This window comes from Puma concolor, chromosome C1 (assembly GCF_028749965.1).
Source record: "Puma concolor isolate L17-30 chromosome C1, mPumCon1.1.hap2, whole genome shotgun sequence".
Classification (NCBI taxonomy): Eukaryota; Metazoa; Chordata; class Mammalia; order Carnivora; family Felidae; genus Puma; species Puma concolor.
The window spans coordinates 17461255-17482781 of record NC_141674.1 but is presented as its reverse complement, the minus strand read 5'-3'; the positions used below and the strand labels follow the sequence as shown (position 1 = coordinate 17482781).

At 50.8% G+C, this 21527-nt stretch overlaps 1 protein-coding gene across 1 annotated transcript in view; it reads left to right on the top strand.

Annotated features, from left to right (window-relative positions):
- Positions 1-21527, top strand: part of ASAP3 (ArfGAP with SH3 domain, ankyrin repeat and PH domain 3) — a 49498-nt gene that overhangs the window by 10107 nt on the left and 17864 nt on the right. Inside the window, 4 exon segments of the mRNA XM_086716014.1 lie at positions 16235-16307; positions 16407-16552; positions 18919-18993; positions 20420-20469. Of these exon segments, the coding sequence (XP_086572140.1) occupies positions 16235-16307; positions 16407-16552; positions 18919-18993; positions 20420-20469 (344 nt within the window).

The following is a 21527-nucleotide window of genomic DNA, read 5'->3' as shown; positions in this document are numbered from 1 at the left end:
ATGATAATAACTATCTTGTGGGGTTCTTTGAGGAGATTACATATAAAGCATCCAGCATATCCCGGGTACATAACAGATACTTAACCTTTGAAAATTCTCTTTTACTAAAAACACAATATCACCTGCACATGGGATAGCTAAGGAGATCAGGAACCACATGGAGAAAATGGGATCATAGCAACAGGGGTGAAGCCATTACTATGAGTGAGTGTTAAAATTGTGCTGTCCTGACACCAGGATAGAAAGAGGAATCTCACGTCCCCTGCAGGTGTCCAGGAGTAAAGAGCTGAGCCCAGTTCTGGACAAGGCAGGTTCTCCCCTTAGCTCTGCCCTTTGCTGTCTCCCATCCGTTCATTTCATCATGAAATGTTTATCAAGAGCCTACCTGAGTCTCAGTCCTAACTGTACATTACAACCTGGGTTGCTTTTAGGTAGATTTCTTTTTTTTTTTAATCTTTTTTTTTTTTTTTTTTTTTAACATTTATTTATTTTTGAGAGAGAGAGGCAGAGCATGAGCAGTGGAGGGGGAGAGAGAGACACACACAGAATCCGAAGCAGGCTCCAGGCTCCGAGCTGTTTGTCAGCACGGAGCCCGACGCGGGGCTCGAACCCACGAACCGCGAGACCATGACCTGAACCGAAGTCGGACGCTCAACTGACTGAGCCACCCAGGCGCCCCTAGGTAGATCTCTTGAAGTCGAGATGAAATTCACCATATGAACCATTTTAAAGCACTCAGGTTGGGACACCTGGGTGGCTCGGTTGGTTAAGTATTCGGCTCAGGTCATGATCTCGAGGTTTGTTGAGTTCAGGCTCTGTGCTGTCAGCACGGAGCCCACTTCGGATCCTCTCTCGCCCTCTGCTCATCCCTTACTCGTGCTCTCTCTCTCTATATCAGTGGAATCCTACAACATATGGCCCCGTGTCTGGCTTCTTTCAGCGTAATGTTTGCAAGGTTCTTCTGTGTCATCTGGGTTGCTTTAAAAGTTATGGAAATAGAAACAGACACCAGGCAGTGCTATAAGCATTTCCCGTGTATAATTTGTGTAATCCCCATAAGGAAACAAAGGCACAGGGAGGAAATAGCTTAGTAAACAGGATTGCCAAATAACATACAGGATCCCCGCGCAATATCTGGGACACACTTGTGCTAAAAAGTTATTCACTGATTATCTGAAATTCAAATATAACTGCATGTCCTGTATGTTTGCTGAGTCTGGTAACTCTACTAGCAGTAAGTGGCAAAGCCAGGATTTGGGCTTGGCACTTGGGAGTGCTTGACCTCTTACTCCACGGGTCATGCCTGACTCTGATTTAACAGTTCTGAAGTGAGGCTCTGGTACCTTTCTTTTTTTTTTAGGTTTATTTATTTTGAGAGAGAGAGAGAGAGAGAGAGAGCAGGGGAGGGGCAAAGAGAGAGGGGGAAGAGAATCCCAAGCAGCCTTCTGCTGTCAGCACAGAGCCTGATGTGGGGCTCGAACCTACCAACCGTGAGATCGAGACCTGAGCTGAAATCAGAAGCCGGATGCTTAACGGACTGAGCTGCCCAGGCGCCCCTGGTACCCTTATTTTTTAAGTGCTGCAGAAGACTCCCCTGGCCAGCCTGGGGATTTGGGTCACAGGGCCCAGGAGCACAGAGAAGGTGTTCGCTGGGTCAGGATAGCTACCCTGCAGCCCTCCCTATATGCAGGGTGCTGGGCTAGGTGCTGGAATGCCTGACTGCATTCAATCCTGTGAAATAGATGCTGTTCTTATCCCATTTGACAGATGGAGAAATAGAGGCTCTGAGAAACTAAGTCACTTGCTCTAGGTCACAGAGCTAAGACTATTGGAAACAGAATTTGGACCTCAGAACAGTGTGCTGTAAAAGCTGGAGTCCTTAACCCCTGCTGCTTTTTCTGCATTCCCATAGGGCCTTGCTAATAGTCACTCATTCACTCATTCATTCTTTCCACAAACGTTTGTTGCTACCCATGTGCCGGGTCCTGTGCTGGGTGCTGTGGATGCAAAGGCAGATGAGCCAGTCCCTGCCCTTTTATAGAGTTTTGAGCCCCACAGGGAAGTCAGATGTGCGTGGTACATAAGGGCCATGAATGTCCTGATAAACACGTGTAGTGGGCATAGCGTGGCATAAAGGCAGGAGGGATGCGTTCTGGAAGGGCCGGTTCTGTTGAGGTAGGGAGGTGGTGAACTGTAAGTGGAGTCAGGAAGGACTAAGTGTTTACTCGATAGAATGGATTGGGGGTGGGGGACTCTCCAGGCGGCTGGAACAGCATGAGCAGAGGCCTGGCGGCTGGGAACAGCCTGGCGTGTTGAGGACAGCGCAGAGCTGGGTAGGACTGGGGTTTACGGGATTAATGACGGACATCCAGTCGGGCACAGGGAGGGATTCATCCAGGCCAGTAAGGGAACCCAGAGAATGGGAGGCAGGGGACCCTCTCCTCCTCTATCCAGGAGGGCAGGCCAGGCTGTCCGCAGAGTTGGGTGGAATTCAGGGCTTGGAGCCAGGAGCCAGACGGGAATCTAAGGCGGTCGGTCCGGCCGAGTTCTTGATCTCTTAGCTCATCACTGCCGAGCAGTCTCCCGAGGAAAATCCCAGCCAGGAAACTTGGGGTTTTCAGGGGCCTCGGCTTACGTCGAGGGTGCGGCTCCCTTCCTGCAACCCCCCCCCTCCCCACTTCCCAACACCCTGCAAGGGGCAGCCAGTGAGGCCTAGCAGCTTCCCTGGCTGGGGAGACATCTGCAGGGGCCCAACTGAGGGGGCCCACGGCTGGTCATGGGCTCCAGCAGCGCAGGAAGGAAAGCAGCAAGAGGCCGAGGGACCCTGAAATAATAAATGTCAGAGCTGGCAGGAGCCTTCCGCATCCCGCCCAACCCCTTCATTCCAGACTCCAGATGAGAGTTGAGGAGTCAGCCTGGGAGGAAAGGAGACTGAACAAGGTCACACCAGGGGCAGGGGTAGACCGGGGGCTGGCCCCAGACTTTGCAGCTTAGCCAGTGCAGGAGCGCAGCTGGGAAGAGCCCTGCCCTGCTCTCTGGCACCTCCTTCTGACTGCCCCCCCCCCCCCACCGACTCTTGGGCCCTGGGGGGCGGCGGCCTTGCCTATCCAGATGAAAACCATTTGGAGATGTGCTCTTGCTGGTGGCTGAGGTTGGAGCGGCCTCTCGAGGTATGATTAACAGGACTCTGAGTCCCAGAGCACTGACCTGGAAGGGGATTTAGCAGCCGAGTCTGCCAGCTGTAAGGTGTACAGATGGGGAGACTGAGGCACAAGAGGAAGAAACTTGCTCAGAGGGGCTAGTGGCAGAGGCACACCTAAAATTCAGTCCCTCTGCCTTCCCTCAGCATGTTTCTGTGTCGCCTCTCAAGATGCCTGGCATCCACCATTAGACAAAATATGGCCGCAGTACTCCTTACAGAGAGAACAGGTTCCGCCAGCTGGGACTTCCCTCGTGGTTGGCTGTAGTGTGGGATAGTGGGAGAAGATTCTGGAAGCTAAAGGCTCTACGCTTCCTAGAGCTACCTACGTGACCTTGAGCCAGCTGACCAACCTACCCCAGCCTCTGTTGCCTCATCTGTAAAATGGGAAGGATAATAGCTACCTCACAGTGTTGCTGGGAGGGATACATGAGGTAAAAATAAAGTGTGTGCCCCGAAGTGCTCCCTCAGTAAGCAGGGGGGTGGTTGGATTCATGTTAATAAGTAGACTCATGGGGTGCCTGGGTGGCGCAGTCGGTTAAGCGTCTGACTTCAGCCAGGTCACGATCTCGCGGTCCGTGAGTTCGAGCCCCGCGTCGGGCTCTGGGCTGGTGGCTCGGAGCCTGGAGCCTGTTTCCGATTCTGTGTCTCCCTCTCTCTCTGCCCCTCCCCCGTTCATGCTCTGTCTCTCTCTGTCCCAAAAATAAATAAAAACGTTGAAAATAAATAAATAAATAAATAAATAAATAAATAAATAAATAAATAAATAAGTAAGTAAGTAAGTAGACTCATTCTGGGACCTTGGCATCCAAGTCCTTCCCGTTGTGTGATCTGCTTTGCGCTGGGTCAGGCCGTGTTCCCCATCACCATGTCGTGCCTGGGGGACGCGTCTGTACCCCTTTCTTGCGCTTGGGCACTGGTCTGCAGCCAAGTCCTAGAGCTGATCTTTCTACCGTGAGAATTTACCAAGTCCCTCCTCTCTTGTCCAGAGCCCTGCAAGTGATCCCCATTACTTGTGGGATAAAACCGAGGGCTTTGGTTAAAAGTTCGGACTCTGGAGGCGCCTGGGTGGCTCATTCGGTTGAGCGTCTGACTTCGGCTCAGGTCATGATCTCGCGGTTTGTGAGTTCGAGCCCCAGGTCGGGCTCTGTGCTGACAGCTCAGAGCCTGGAGCCCGCTTCGGATTCCGTGTCTCCCTCTCTCTCTGCTCCTCCCCGGCTCGCACTGTGTCTCTCTCTCAAAAATGAATAAATGTTAAAAAAAAAAGTTTGGACTCTGGAGCCTGATGCCCTTGGTGTACGTCTAGGTTCCTCTACTCACTAGTTGTGCGAGCCTGGGCAAAAGCCAGAACTTCCCGGGGCCTCACTTTTTCCTCATCCGTAAAACCTCCTGGGTTGTTGAGAGGATTACGTGAACTGGTACAAAGTATGTCATGTAGTAGATCGTGCAACACGTGAGCTCGGGGTCGTGAGTTTGAACCCCACGCTGGGGGTAGAGATTACTTAGTAAATAAAGTTAAAAAAAACCCAAAGTCTGTCACAACAAGCCTGGCGTGCAGTAGTGATAGGAGCATCTGCTCAACTCTCACTGCAAGCGTGGCCTCCCAGTGGGTCACTCTGGGCCCTGCTCGGCCCTGGGCCTCACTGCTCACCACATCCCAGCCTGGTAAGTGCTGCTTCGGGAAGCTCCTGGCTGGTCCCCAAATGTGGGAAGCGTGCCTTCCATGGACTTTGCCAGGTACCTCCCGTCTGTTAGAATCGTCTTCCCCCCGCCTCTCTTTGTTCCACTGACGTCTCCTTGTTTTCGAGGCCCTGGTGAAGCATCACTTCATCTCAGTGTAGGGTGGCTGTGGCTGCTCCGTTCTGTGTCCCCACACGGACTCCTCTTCTGCTCTGCGTTCGCCAAGTGCCTCTTCAGCTGTTAGCGATCGTGGCGTATCTCCCACACCGGGGTCGTCGAGGGCAGGGCCTGAGCTGATGTCCCTCTCTCCCCAGCACCCACACAGGGCTTTGGGTACAGGCAGGTAGGTGCTCGGTGTGTGCAAACGAGCTCCTTCTATGTGCCAGTGACCGTGAGAGACCTCATCGCAGCTGTTCCCTCTGCCCCGCTGGGTGGAGAGGGCGGGTTTGTAGATTTGAGCGTCCAGAGCGTGGAGCTGAGCGGGGCTTGCCCCGAGGTGGGGACGCTGCAAATACTTCTCAACCCCACCCTTTCCCTTCCTTGCAGACCACCCAGGAAGGGCCCAGTGGGGCTCCCCTCTTTTCTCTGGATCTGGTGGTTGGGCAGGTGGATGAGAAAAAGCAAACCATTGGAGCCTGACATGAAGAGGACCGCTCACGTTTGCATGGGCTATAAACTTCCCCAGTCTTTATGACTCCATTCTCAGTGGGAGGGGACTGGAGCAGCAGTGACTGTCGTTCCCACTTTGCAGGTGGAGAGCCTACTCCCGAAGACGCTGGGGACTTGCTCAGGGTCTCGGAGCGGGTGAGAAATTGGGTCTGGAATAGAACCCAGGCCTCCTCCCTTCACATCATGCGCTTTTTCCACTGTGTGCCCTTTTGTAATCAGGCCATGGAGTGTGGAGGCTGCCTCGAGCCAGAAGGTCAGCCTTTACCCCTTCCTGCCTGCCTCTCAAAGACCCTTCTGCCTGATCCTTGCCCTCCATTGGCCCTGGGCCCCAGGCCCCTGGCCTCCCTCAGGCCAACGTCTCCAAACCCACTCTCACATCCCAACCCCCTTGTCGAAAGCTATGCCCAGACAGCTGTCCATTGAAAGGGGTCAGTTCTGTGCACCTAGGGTGTCAAAGGCTAGTTTCAGTAACTTAGTGCAGTGGTCCCCTACCTTTCTGAATATAAGAACCCCTTGTCTTTTTTTTTTTTTTAATGGTTATTTGTTTATTTTGAGAGAGAGAGGGAGAGAGAGAGAGCGTGTGTGCACGCTCAGGAGAGCACGGGAGGGGCAGAGAAAGATGGAGAGAGAGAATCCCAAGCAGGCTCAGCGCTGTCTGTGCAGAGTCTGATGTGGGGCTTGAACTCACGAACCCTAAGATCATAGACTGAGCCATTCAGGTGCCTCGAACCCCTTGTCTTCTTGTATTAACTCAGTACTGTAGAAATCTTCAAACATAACCCAAAAGTAGACTCGCCCAGTTTCAACAACTATGAATATTTTGCCGATCTTGTTTTTTCATCTACTAGCTCTCGCTTTTCCCTGATTATGGAGAATTTAGAATTGTCACGGAGACAGAACACGATGGTGAACGGCCTCCATTTACCTGTGACCCGGTCCTGCCCCGACCTCATCCCCACCTGCTTCCCCGACTCTCAGTTTTGAAGCAAATGCCAAGCATTTGCTGAAATTCTAAAAAAGTTTAAAAAGCAAAGTAAGGCCCAAGTATTGCCTTTGGTCAGTGTGTGTTTTGAGTCTCTTATGATTTGTCCTCCATCATTTGTGGTTTCGTTTTCTACGATCCCCTTGTTAGAGAAACCAGCGGCTTGTTCTGTAGTTTCACGCGCTCTGTGCTCACTGCTGCATTCCCCAGGTGTGGGGTCATGAATGTCTCCATCTGTGTTTCCTGTACATTGGTAGTTGGATGTAGGAATGAGAAGCCCTAAGGCCTTTTCTGGGTTTTTTGGTGGCTTTTGTTTTTTTGCATCTTATTTATCATTTCATAAATATTATAAGTGTAACTTGGCTTGCTCATTAAAACATAGTATTTTCATTTTCACGTTTAATATGTAGCACATATAATTTAATCTTCTTTGTGGACATCAAGGCTTAAAGGAGCCAAGATTCTGCCCCCTCACAGGGGGACCCCTTTTTTAAGACATTTTTTTTTTTTAATTTTTTTTTTTCAACGTTTATTTATTTTGGGACAGAGAGAGACAGAGCATGAACGGGGGAGGGGCAGAGAGAGAGGGAGACACAGAATCGGAAACAGGCTCCAGGCTCTGAGCCATCAGCCCAGAGCCTGACGCAGGGCTCGAACTCACGGACCGCAAGATCGTGACCTGGCTGAAGTCGGACGCTTAACCGACTGCGCCACCCAGGCGCCCCAAGACATTTTTTTTATTAAGTTTATTTATTTACTTAGAACAAGCAGAGTAGGGGCAGAGAGAGAGGGAGAGAGAGAATCCCAAGCGGGCTCCACACTGTCAGCGCAGAGCCTGACATGGGGCTCAATCCCGCCAGCCGTGAGATCATGACCTGAGCTGAAACCAAGAGTCGGATGCTTAACTGTTGATTTGAGTGATCCGTTTTTAATGTCAAAGTTTCATTGACCTTCCCACAAAGTCATACTTTTAGTATTGCTTGAGAAATTTGGAAAAGGACTGAAAGTTACCATGAATTCAAGAATGCTTTTATGTTATGTTATGTTATGTTATGTTATGTTATGTTATGTTATGTTATGTTATGTTATGTTATGTTATGCTATGTTATTTTATTTTATTTTATGTTAATGTTTTATTTATTTAGAGAGAGAGAGAGAGCAGGGATGGGGCAGAGAGAGAGGGAGAGAGAGAATCCTAAGCAGGCTCTGTGCTGCCAGTGCGGCCCGATGCAGGGCTCCGACTCACCAACTGTGAGATCGTGACCTGAGCTGAAATCAAGAGTTGGACCCTTAACCAACTGAGCTGTCCAGCTGACCCTCAAGAGTGCTTTTAAAGCTTTTTTGTGTCCTATTGATCATAACAGCTGCATGCAGGTGTGGAATGTGGTCGCGCTAATCTGTGAGACTGTTTTTATTGGTCTAGGGTGCTTCTTGGACGTGTGGCTTTGTAGGGTCTGACTCTGTGGATGTCACGGGTCTGTGGATGACTCTGTGGATGTCACGGGTCTGGGGTCCAGAGACTAGACATGAACAAGGGGGTTAGAGTCTAATGATTTGGGTGCCAGCTTCATTTCTTCCACTTTGTGGCTGTGTGAGCCCAGGCCACTTCCTTCACCTCCCTGAGCTTCACTGACTCTTCAGCCAGATGGGAACAATGCAACAACTGCCCCGCTGGGAAGCTGGGAATCGTAGAGGATGGATGTCAAACTGCTTTATAAACTGTAAAGCCCCGTGAAAGTGTTGGTTTGCGTGCTTTCCTTAGTTTGTTTGCATTTCTGGTGAGACCCGGGGCAAGAAACTCATCCGAGTCTTCACTGTGCAGTCTGTAAGATGAGAAGGTAATGTTAGATTATCTCTAATATTCCATGACTTAGTCCTCTGGGGGACAAGGTCATGGCCCAAAGCAAAGATGGAAAATGGTTTTCATCTCCTGTGCTAACTCTAGTTTCATTGTTACCTAAAGAGCCGTCTTAAAACAAAGCAAAACAAACAAACAAAAAAAGAGCAGTCTTAACAGAATGATAAACTGAATCCAGGTTTTCCAGTGGGAAAAACACTGTGATTGATTAATGGTGCCACAAAAGTGGTGCCTATGTCCCATATTATAATAGTCCAAAAGAGTGAATGTCTAATGGTGAAATGTAATCGGCAGCTCCCAAGGCCTGAGCTTTTGCTGCTCTGCTCCCTTGGCTGAGTCGTCATGGTTACCACAGCTGGCTCTGGGAAATCACAGGAATGAAGAATGGGTCCTATTGATGAATCCTGACCCAGGAGGGGGGCAAGCAGAAGGCCCTTCCAAGCAGGGCAGCTGGGCATGGCCCTAGTGCTGCCATCTGTGGTCTTTTCCCTGCAGAGAACACGGATCAGCGAGCCAGAGCACTGTGTGCGTGTGCGTGTGTGTGTGTGTGTGTGTGTGTGCACGCGCACGGTGGGGGCAGTGGCATTGGGGGAAGTAGGGGCACAAAGGGCAGGGCCACCAGCTGGAATTCAGGCTTTGTCTCGGGCCAGCCAGGCAAGGCTGACCAAAGGACTCTAGTCGGTTTTCCAAGTTTAGTCACGTCCCTGATGGTCTTATGTCTCGTCTCCCCTGCCCCTGCCTGATGCCTGCCCAGGCTTTGGAGCCATTTCAGAGAAATCTAAATAGCCATCACTACTGATCCCAAATCCAGTGCCCGAGTCATGCTCTGCCACCTGAAGTCCTTGAATACTTCAAGTGGTGGGGAGCTCACCACTTAGTCTTCCTTAGGAACGCCTTCCTCTGTTTGAGCTGAAATTTGTTTCTGTCTCCTTAAATTCCACTGCTCAGTCCTGGGAACCCTCAGGTCCAATTTGAACAAGTCTATATTCTCTTCAGTAGGATAGCCCTTGGGATATTTGTAGTTGGAGCACCACCGTCAACCTTATTTTCTTGGCACAGGTCTCTCCCTGCCCCATCCCTGTTTGGGGAATGGTGAGAGGATATGGCAGAGGTTCTTGAGTTGGGGTTCAGATTCAGAGGCAGATCCGGTCTTGATATCAAAGGAGCCATGTCCCTTAACCTCTGCGGGGCAGCTTGGTGGTATGGAAGGAACATGAGCCCTGGATTTGGCCAGACCCGGTTTTAAATTACAGCTCTACCACCGTTCAGAATTATGGGACCAGAACATACCTGGACTTGTTCCTTCCTCCACCAGCTTCATCTATAAGATGCCAGTGGCGATGCCTACCTCAATGGGTGGCTGGGAAGGTGACAAGAAATGTGTATTCAGAACATGTGGCATCTTGTATATGACTGCCTCGTGGCAGAGGCTCCACTGTGGCCCCTCTGCACCTGTCATTCCCACATCTTGTTGAGCAGGATCATGGCAGGGTGGGGAGAAGACCTTTAATTAGCTCAAGGAAGATTGAGAAATTCCAAACCAATTCAGGTTCATTTTGGAATAAGTAACATTATTAGCTATGAAATAATAGGTTCTGAGCACTTTACTATGTGGATTCATTTCATGTCTCCAACAACCTTATGCAGGAGAAACTATTATCAATCTCATTTCATGAATGGGGACACTGAGGCATGGAGAAGTCACACAGCAGGTGCCTAGTGGAGCTGGAATTCAAAGCTAGATAGTTTGGGGCCAGCCTCATACTTTTAGCAGTGATGATTTACTGTGTCTCTGATAGAATCTGATTCCCAAACTTTAGCATGCATCAGATTCACCTGCAGGGCTTGTTAAAGCATAAATCGCTGAGCCCCTCCCCTAGATTTCCTGATTCAGCCGAAGAATTTGCATCTCTACCAAGGTCCCAGGTGGTGCTGATGCTGCTGGTTCAGAGACCCCACTTTGAGGATTAAATGGACCCACCTGAATCCAGAGGCTGATTTTTGTTTTTTCTAACCTAGCCAGTCTTCGACACAGAGAAGGAGGGCTGACCTCATACAGAGGCAGAAAACAAACCACAGTAAGGATCGTACTCATATTTTCCAAATGCCTCAGGGCTTGGCACGTGCTGCCATGTCTGCGATCTCATACAAGCCTCACCAGTGACTCTGTGAGTTAAGGAGAGGATGGATTTTCTCCCCGTATGATATCATTTTCCTACTTTAAAGAAGAGGACGTTTGGAGCACTGCTGTTCTAGTATCGCCCAGGGAGATAGTTTTAAGGAGAATGGGGTTAGAATCTCAGCTTGCGACTTATTGTGCTATGGTAGGGTCATTACAGGAGATCTGGAAACCTCTGTGCCTTTCCCCAGATATCTTCCCATCCCCAGGCTATGATCAGAATCTCCTCCTTAAAACTATAGTTCTAGGGGTGCCTGAGTGGCCCAGTCGGTTAAGTGTCCAACTCTTGATTTAGGCTTAGGTCATGATCTCAGGAGCAAGAGACTGAGCCCCGTGTCGGGCTCTGTGCTGAGTGTGGAGCACGCTTGGGATATCCTCTCTCTCTCTCTCTCTCTCTCTCTCTCTCTCTCTCTCTGCCCCTCCACCCGTTCTCCCTCTCAAAAAAACAAACACAACTGTATTTCTTTAGCTTAAGTCTTTGCCCCATTATATCATAGAGGGTAGTTGTTATCAGCCGTTGATACCCTAGTATGAGTGGTGTGCAAATATTTTCTTGGGAAAAGGGTGATCAGAACTCTCCCCTCTTTGTGCCCACTTCAGGTACTTGCGTGGTTATGTGTCTGGGAGCCTCTTGAAGGAAAGGGCCATGCCTGGCTAAAATAGGCACCAGTAGGTGCTTGTTGGAATGAATGAATGAATGAATGAATGAATGAACAATGTTCCTCTCCTTTCCGATTCTTCCCAGGGCAAGCCTTCCTCCTCCAGCAATCCTACCATTTATATCACGCACTCCCCACAGCACCTCACCGTGCAGTCTTAGTCTCTTTCCTGCCTGTCCCGGGCCCATAGTCAAGCATCACCGAATAAGACTTTCTCTGTTCTTCCTAAGCAGACACGGCTGTCCTTCTCCTGGGCTCCCGAGTGCCTTGTCCACCTTACATTATAGCCATAGTCACATTGCAGGTGTCTGTTTACTTGGCTCTTTGCCCCTTAGATGGTGATGTCCCTGAGAGCTGAGTCTTTTTTTTTTTTTTTTTTTTTTAATGTTGACTTATTTTTGAGAGAGAGACAGAGCGTGAGAGGTGGAGGGGCAGAGAGAGAAGGAGTCACAGAATCCGAAGCAGGCTCCAGGCTCTGAGCTGTCAGCACGGAGCCCGACACAGGGCTTGAACTCACGGACTGTGAGATCATGACCTGAGCTGAAGTCGGACGCTTAACCAACTGACCCACCCAGGTGCCCCAAAGTCTGTGTCTTTTACACAGAGTGTGAATGCAGGCACACAGTAACTAGTGAGTGAGTGAGTGAATGAATGAATGAATGAATAGCTATGTGAACCTTCGTTGCTAAGAGCAGTAGGGGCAGAAATGGTATCTTGCCAGGAAGCCATTTCCTGAGATATGTCTGACAAGGGCATCAAGTGATAGTTTATTGGTCATTAGGGTGGCTTGCCTACCCGTAGGCAAGTGGGAGTTAGCTTCAGTCACAAATGACAACATACCCCGCATAATGTGGCTAAAATAAGATAGACATTTATTTCTTTTATAAATGTTTACAAATAAGTGGCCCAGGCCTGATAGGGTGGTTCCTCAATCACCAGGACAAGGCTACTACTTTCTTGCTCCACCGTCCATAACAGGTGGCCTCTACGTCGTGGTCCAAGATGGCTGCCTGAGCTCTAGACATCACAAATGCATTCCAGCCAAGAGAAAGTTATGACAGAGGGTACCCCTCCCTCTCTTCCTTTTATCCTTTTCTTTTTTTCCCCCTCTTTGTTTAAAAAAACACTTTATTTTTTAGAGCACTGTTAGCTTCCCAGCAAAATTGAGTGGAAAGTACAGAGTTCCTATATACCTTCTACTCCACCAGTAACCTCCCACACTATCACTATCCCACACCGGAGTGGCATATTTGTTATAATCAGTGAGCCTACACTGACACGTCGTTATCACCCCAAATCCATAGGTTATGTTAAGGTTCACTCTTGGTATTGTACATTTTATGAGTTTTGACAAATGCATAGTGACCGTATCCACGAGCAGGCCCATGCAGAATCGTTTCACTGCTCTAAAAGTCCCTTGTGCTCCACCTGTTTATCCCTTCTTCCCCTGGCAACGACTGATCTTTTGATCGTTTCCACACTTTGGCCTATTCCAGAACATCCCATAGTTGGTATCACTATGCAATTTTTTCAGATTGGCTTTTTTCACTCAGTAATATATATATACATCTTTTAAAAAAAATTTAGTTTTAAGTCATCTCTACACCCATCATGGGACTCGAACTCACAACCCTGAGATCCATAGTCACGTGCTCCACCAACTGAGCCAGTCAGAAATATATATTTAAGGTTCTTTTGCGTCCTTTGTGACTTGGGAGCTCCTTTTTAGTGCTAAACAATATGCCATTGTCTGCAAGTTTTAGCAGTTATGGATAAAGCTGCTGTAAACATCCATGTGCAAGTTTTTATGTGGCAATAGACTTTCAGTTCATTTGGGTAAATACCAAGGAGTGCAGTTGCTGGGTTGTATGGTAAGAATATGTTTAGTTTGGTAACAAACTGCCAAGCTGTCTACCAAAGTGGCTGTAACGTTTTGCCTTCCCACCAGCAGTGAAAGAGAGTTCTGTTTCTCCACATCCTCATCAGCATTTGGTGTTGTCATTGTTTTGGGTTTGGGCCATTTTTAATAGGTGTGTAGTCCTTCCCCTCCTTTTTTTAATCCATTCGTTTTGAGGGGGTGAGGTGCAGAGAGAGGGGGAGAGAGAGAATCATAAGTAGGCGCTGTGCTGTCACCACAGAGTCCGATGTGGGACTCGATCCCACAACCCTGGGATCATGACCTGAGCCGAAATCAAGAGTCAGACACTCAACCAACTGAGCCACCCAGGGGCTCCCCCTTCCTTTTAAGAATACTTTCTGAAAGCTAACAAGTGAAATCTCCATTGTATTACATAGGTCAGCACTTCGTCATATGACCATATTCACCTGCAAGGTAGGCTGGGAAATGTCTCTATTGCGAGTGGCCGAGTGGCCGTCGGAAAAGTCAGGGTTCTTTTTGCTAAGGAAGACGAGAGAATGGACGCTGGGAGCCAACCAGCAGTCTCTGTAGGGAAGAGAGATCCTCTCAAACCAGCTTAAGCACTTAGGGGAATTTGTTGGATGGATTTGGGGATATTTCATGAAGACCCAAGGACAGGAAGTGTAGAGGAGCCTCTCAGGGTGCGGGATCGGGAGAGGTGCCAGAAACCAGAGCAGCATTTTTCTAGTGCTTTTCTGTGGCCGCATGGGTCTCGGTTGCTTCTTTTGTACGTCTGCTTTGTTCTTTTCTCTTTGCACATGGTGGGAAAGATGTCCCAGCTTCAGTACTTCAGATCAGTTAGCTAACTTCCCAGAGCCTGATTCCGAATTCCTTGGAGAGAGAAGCTGATTGGGCCAGCTTGGGTCAAGTGTCCACCCTAGTCCAGTCAACTGTGGCTAAAACAAACAAGGTGACAAGGGCCCACCGCTAGAGGGGAGGAGGGCAGTTTTCAGAGAATCTGTGTTGTGGGATGGGGAGACTCTCCGAAAAGTATCACGGACACAGACTTCTCAGGTGCATGTCCCAGGACTTTGCAAAACGTCATTCATTTAGGTAAACAATTATTGGGTATTTTCTGTATGCTAAGCACATGGATCTGCCTTCTAGGGAGTTTTCTAAATCTCTTTGGAATTTGTTCATATCTTTAACCTACGCTGTCTTTTGGAGTAAAGTCACAGCTCCTTAAATTAATCATCTCTTAGCTTTCCCTTTCAAGTCTCGAGGTGGGGATCGAGGGCTTTGGCGAACGCATATTCCCTCACCTAGGTCTTTGGGAACTGTAGTGATGTCCCTGTCCTCCCCCTCGTCTTTGTTTCTCCAGTAGAATGTCTTAGTTCTTTAGCTGATTCAAATATGGCCTCCTCTGGGGCGCCTGGGTGGCGCAGTCGGTTAAGCGCCCGACTTCAGCCAGGTCACGATCTCGCGGTTCGTGAGTTCGAGCTCCGCGTCGGGCTCTGGGCTGATGGCTCGGAGCCTGGAGCTTGTTTCCGATTCTGTGTCTCCCTCTCTCTCTGCCCCTCCCCCGTTCATGCTCTGTCTCTCTCTGTCCCAAAAATAAATAATAAACGTTTGAAAAAAAAATAAAAAAAAACAAAAACAAATATGGCCTCCTCTCCCCCCATCTCCCTAAATCCTTGACTCTTTTCTTCATCCCTGGGATGAGCCTCCATTGGTCCCACACATGATGTTCATACTCAGGATTTCCTCCATTTCCCAGATAGCTAATCAGGAAGCTCAGAGCAAATAGGCAACTTGCTCGAGGTCACACAGCACCTGGGCAGGGGAGCTGAGCTTCAAATCCAGACCCCCCTCCCTCTAGAGGCTCCCTACATGCCAGAGGCTTCGGGGAACACCCCACATTGCCCCTGAGGTTGGCCCTGTGCATGTCCTCCTGTGAGTATCACTTAGAATCTTTGGAGATACTATGCCAAATGTGTTTGCTAACCCTGGTCACGTTGAAGGTAACTCTTTGAAAATAAACTCTGATCCCTTTTTTGGTCACGGGACAAAAGAGGTGGGGCTGGGGTCAGGGTGGGGCTGCGGCGTGTGGTTGCGTGTGTGGGTGAACCATGGTACTGGAGCAGCCCCTGGAAACCCAGCTCTGCTCCTGACCCACTGTTTGACTCCGGGCAAGGCGCTCCCCTCTCTTGGCCTCAGTTTCCTCATCTGTGGTTCTATCAGCCCTTCTCAGCCCTAACATTCTATAATTTCCAGCTTAACGAAGCATTTCATAAGGGCTCCATGGGGTTGGGGCTTCTGTACCCCAACTGAAAGAGAAGTGTGCCTGGGAGGTTTTGATCTGAGCTGAGCCGAGCCCCACCCCTGCCCAAGGCACGCGAGTCCTACTTCTCACCATCACATCTCCTGGCCTTCCCCACAGTCTGCTGTCTGTTCTGCAACCCACAGAGATGGTTGTCCCACCAGTTCTTTCCAGTTGGGGTCTAGTGCGGCCCCTTCTGCTTCCTGAGCCTGGGATTTGTCTTCGAGAATACAGAGATGTCCACATTCTCTCCTCTGGTCTTTTGCTAAGCGTTTTGCGTGTACAACACAGAGCCCGATGTGGGACTCCATCCCACGAACCACGAGATCCTGACCTGAGCCGAAATCAAGAGTCGGATGCTAAGCCAGCTGAGCCACCCAGGCGCCCCAAGCGTTTTGTATATATCTGTAAAACCAATCCATTTGCTCAGCACCTCCAGGAGTCTATAGTATCATCTCCATTTTGCAGACAAGGTACCCAAGGCTCAGAGAAGTTAACAGGTTTGTTTAGATTGACGCAGTAGGTAGTGCCAGAGTCAGGGTTCCAATCTAGGTCTGGCTGTCCCCACTGTGCCACATGCCTTGCAATCACTGTGTTTAGCTGGCCTGCACTGGAGTTGGGGAGAAAAGTCTGTGGTCTTCTGGAGTGGTGTGACCGATCTGTGTTTCCCATGTGGTCTGGGTGGAAGAGGGTGGTCTATTTATGTTTGGTGGGGGGTGCAGGGGGACCCCGGGGAAGAAACGTTATACGTGTGTTTCGAGGGTAGGATCATGGAGTCCGGCACTCCTCCCGGCTGGGCATCCCTGAACTCTATCCACATTTGCTTCCAGATCCTAGAAGGAGACCAGGCCATCCTGCAGAGAATAAAGAAAGCTGTGCGGGCGATCCACAGCTCCGGCCTTGGTGAGTGAGCCTGCTTGACGCCCAGCCTGGCCAAGGAGCCCCTTCCCCAGGCCCAGCCCTAGCATGGAACGAACTCTGCCTTTCTCTCTACCTCCACAGGCCACGTGGAGAATGAGGAGCAGTACCGAGAGGCTGTAGAGTCCTTGGGCAACAGCCACTTGTCCCAAAACAGTCATGAGCTGTCCACCGGCTTCCTGAACTTGGCCGTGTTCACCCGCGAGGTGGCTGCACTTTTCAAGAACCTGGTGAGGCCCTGTTCCTTTCTCACCCAGCCCTTAGCCTAGGCTCAGGGTACATCAAGTGGGCTGAAGAACCTGACTGAGAAAGGTTCCACCCTTCTCTGGGGTTGCCCTTGACCTCCAGTCTCCCCTGACCTTGACCAGAGACCCAGTTCCCTTTCCGGTTCTGACCTACCATTTGCGTTCCTCTTCTCCTCTGACTTTCCCCCCATGTCTTCTCTTTCCCGCCTTCCCTCTGACCTTGCCCTCCTCTTTCTCTTCTGTGCGAGTACCCAGCAGCAGATGGGCCTCACAGAGGGGAAGAGCCCCACGAAGAGAGGGCTTCCTGGAGGAGGTTCGGGAGAAGGGAGGGCAGAGCCTGGGGTTCCTGCCTTTGTACCACTGCCTCCCCATAACCCTCTTTGCCCTCTGCTTTCCCAACTGCATCTGCTGTGTCCACAAAGCCTGGGAATGACCTCCCCTCAACAAGCCTCTCGGCTCCTGCACGTGGTCCAAGATAGAAGCTGTTCCCCTGAAAGGCACGGTTCTCGGTGCCTCACGTGGGTTAACTCATCCAATCCTGGAGCACAGCTCCGTGGGTTTGGTTTTACTGTCTTCCCCGCTTTACGGGTTAGGAAACTAGGGCACGAGGTTAAGCACCTGGCCCGAGTTCACGCTGACGGAGTTGAACCCAGGTTGTCCGGCTCCAGTGTCTGAACTCAAGCCTGGCTGTAGCACCTCAGGAAAGCCCGTCGCTCCCCAGGCTCCATGGCTTTGGGACTGGCTGTCATGGCTCCAGTCCCTCCCTTGCCCAGGCCCTGGCTGCATCATCTCTGAGACGCAGTTTGCTCGGTGGTTGAGCCCCCAGACCTCAGGCTTAGACTCGGACCCTGCTCTGTGGCTCTCTGGGTGGGTGTCCCTGGCCAAGTCACTCACTCTGCCTGGGCCCCGTCTGTAAAATTGTGCTCATAATGGTACCCACCTCACAGAGTTATAATGAGGTTACGCAAGTTAAGTGCCTACCCCAGAGTAAGCGCGCAGTTAGTGATAGATAATATTGCCACCTGTCATGATTGTACCTCTCTGCGTAGCACTGCCTCACACACTGTCCCGTATGTAGGGCTTCAGTGTTTGAGTTCAACTGAATTAGTGACCTCTTTTGTCTTGACCTCTCCTCCTGCTGTTTTCAGTCAAACTAAGCTTTGCTGAGGGTCTACTCTGTGCTGGGCATCGTACGAGGGGCTGGTGACACAGGGAAGAGGCTAACGCCTTAGAGAGACATAGTCTAGTGGGAGAGACAGGAGCTGAGATGTGGGACGACACCAAGCATTACCAGTAGCTTGGCACAAACTCGAGGACCCAGCGAGTTGGGTCAGAGGCTGCCATGGTTCAGAAAGGGGAAGGTCAGCGTAGACCATGGGGAGGAGCAATCAGGAAGGCTTCCTGGAGGAGGGGAGACCCAAGCTATACTTTGAAAGGTGAACTAAAATATCAGACAGGCAATTTGGGTTGCCAAATGATAGAAACTCAATTCAAACCAGGATTTTTTAGGGGCGCCTGGGTGGCTCAGTCGGCTAAGTGTCTGACTTCGGCTCAGGTCATGATCTCGCAGTTCGTGAGTTCGAGTCCCGTGTCGGGCTCTGTGCTGACAGTTCAGAGCCTGGAGCCTGCTTCAGAGTCTGTGTCTCCCTCTCTTTCTGCCCCTCCCCTGCTCATACTTTGTCTTTCCCTCTCTCTCTCAAAAATAAAAAATAAAAAAATAAACATTAAAAAATTTTTTTCAAACTAGGATTTGTTATAAAGAGAATTCATTGGCCCCTGTAATGGGAAATCCAGGTATGCAACTGGCTTTAGGCTTCTTCTCTTTCTCTTAGATAGTTTCTCTCTGTGTCTGCTCAGTGGGCAGGATGGCCCAGCAGACCCAGATTCACAGTCTCACCAGAAGAAAGACCCAGTGTTTCTCCCAGGACTCTGGCAGAAAGTTCCAGGAAGGATCCTGATTGGCCAGCTCGAATTGCGCACCTGAGCCAATCCCTATTGCCCAAGGATGGGGTGCTCTGGTCAGCTCTGACTCCTGTGTTTACCTCACGTGACCACAGGGGAAAGGGTTCCCCACATGACAGGGGGAGAGGAGCTGGCCAGACACAAACAGCAGATGGCCATTTCAGAGTCAGAGGGGCGAGGGGAGGGTGCTCGTGGCAAAGGAATGGAGATGGGCTGACCGTGGAAAGGGGAAACAGCACTTTCAGGGGCCGGCTCTGCCACCCCTTCTGCCCCCCACCCTCACCCCAGGGCCCTCCTTTGCCCTCTGACCCTTCCTTGTGCCCTGTAGCCCCTTGGAGCTCGACAGATGGTCACCCAAGATGGGGGATGGGGGTCTCTGCTTTTTCCAGGTTCAGAATCTGAACAACATTGTCTCATTCCCCCTGGACAGTCTATTGAAGGGGCAACTGAGGGACGGGCGACAGGTGAGTTTCCATTCGGGGAGTGGAGGTGCCCAGAGGTGATGGGATGGAGTAAGAAAGAGGTGGGCAGGGGACCGAAGGGCAGACAGGGCTGGGCTGAAGCCGGAGGTCAGGTGAGGCTGTCACTGTGGGAGTGCTGACCCTCGGAGGGGCGGGAAGACCTGGCTTTGGGGTCAGTCTGGGATGGCTGAACTGTTGTCTGCCGGGGCCCTTACGGGAAACGGGTCAGGCAATTCTGACAACAACCCTACGGAGGTGGGTTCTGTGGGTACTGCCGTCCCTGTTCTGCAGTTGAGGAGATCGAGGCCCAGGGAGTTTGGTAACCTGTTGACAGGTCACCTGGCTCGTCCGAGGAGCCAGGGTGGGATCTGGGGCTGCCGACTCCAGAGTTGGCTGCTCTCTGCACCTGGCAGCGCTAGCCTCCAGGCAGAGCAGAACTCAAAGAAAGCGACAGAATAATCTCCCTGAGAAGTCTGCCCCAGAAGGCCCGGGGGAGAAGCTGTCCTCCTTCCAGAGACTTCCCTCTTGCCTTAGGCCGGCCACCAGCCTGGGAACTGCCCAAACCAGCCAGGCAGCTTTTTTACTTGGCTGACGGGGACAGTTCTGGAGGGTGTGAGCACTCCAGCTGGATGAGGCCCAGGCAAACCAGGCCAGAGATCAGCCAGGTCTCACGGGCTTGCTGTGTGGCCCTGAGTAGACTCCTCAGCCTCTCTGTGCGTGTGTCCCTCTACGTGTACCCTTCCTGTGGAGAGGACGATCTGGTTCCAGGCACAAGAAAGGGTGGGATAAAGTTAGGGGAGGAGTCTGACTTCCAACTTCCTCATTCTCATGGCGATCTCTGCCTTCTGAGAAAGAGGACTCAAAATTCTTCCCGTACCTCAGACCAAGGCCCGCCAAACCCAGCTGATTCTTAGCAGCTATAGGAAAAGGTCAGGTGGGAGAAGGGGCTCAGTCCTGAGAAATGGTGCTGGTCGGGTCTCGTTTCGGGGGGTGAGGTTTACAGTAAGGGCTATGGGGGCAGGGGTTGGTTGGAGTATGGCTCTGAGCAGCATAGGGGAGCGCGAAAGCACAGGGTCCTCCTAAAGGTAGCAAAGCGTACTGTTGATTCCAGCCCCCAAGTGCCCCTTTGGGCAAATTGTTCTTTTTTTTTTTTTTTTTTTTTTTTAGTTTAGTTTTTTATTTTGAGAGAGAGAGAGAGAGAGAGAGAGAGAGAGTGTGTGTGTGTGTGTGTGTGTGTGTGTGCACGCACACTCCCATGTGTAAGTGGGGGAGGGGCAGTGAGAGAGCATTCCAAGCAGGCTCCCCCACACGGGGCTCCAAACTCACAAACCGTGAGATTGTGACCTGAGCTGAAATCGAGAAGAGTCAGTCGCCTAACTGACTGCGCAACCCAGGCGCCCCTGGGCAAATTGTTCTTTTTAAACCACAGGATTCCAAAAAGCAGCTGGAGAAGGCGTGGAAAGACTACGAAGCCAAAATGTAAGTGGCTGTGGTCAGGGTGGTTTGCCCAGGGGAGCGAATCTTGTGTTGCAGAAGGAGGCTGGACAGGGGGAGAACCTCAGTGCTGCCAGGACATGTCACCCAAAAGCGCATGGCTTCTCACTCTCTAACATTTTTTTTTTTTAATGTTTATTTATTTTTGAGATAGAGGGAGTGTGAGCCAGGGAGGGTCAGAGAGAGAGGGAGACACAGAATCTGCAGCAGGCCCCAGGCTCTGAGCCTGGACACACAAGGCCTGACGCGGGGTTCGAACTCACGAACTGTGAGATCGTGACCTGAACCGAAGTTGGTTCAGCTTAACTGACTGAGCCACCCAGGCACCCGCCATCTCACTCTCTGGAGGCATTTATAGGAGGTGATCTATGCCCAGGCCTGACAGGAGTCTGGGGGCTGGACTGCAGGACCACCAAAGGGGGGCAGTTGTGAAGGGTCCTCGAGATCCTGCTCTCAGAGACCCATCTGCTCAGTGGTGCCAGAAGTGGGCAGAGAGAGGGAAAGGCTGCATGCCAGTAAGTCTCCACAACCACCCAGCCTGTGCGGGAGGTGTTAGCATCCCAAGCGTCAGGAGGAATTGGAGGCTCAGACAGGTTAAGTCGCCTGCCTAAGGCCACACGGTGAGGCGGAGGCGGAGCTGGGGTTCCCGCCCCTTCATCCTCTTTCTGCAACACCAGGTGGTTATTTGTAAGCGTTTAGTCGGACATAGAGGAGGAAAGGGAGTCAGTGTCAGACTCACGCCTCTTGTGCGCACCTCCCAGACCTCTCACTGGCTACTGGCCCATCATGGGGACAGAAGGAGCCAATCCCCCCCCAGAGCAGAGACTCCTCGGGCCCTGTCTATAGGACTCTGCCAGGGCCCGGCCAGGCCCGCCGTACCTCAGAGCTCTGTTTACTATTTGTAAACTGTTGTCTTCTCTTGCATTTTGCAAAAGCAGTATGTGTCCATTGTGAATAACTCAGGAAATGAGGAGGAAAGAAGAAAACACTTTAATTATCCTTAGGAGAGGATGAGGGCCCTGTGGGGAACAGCTAGTACTTCT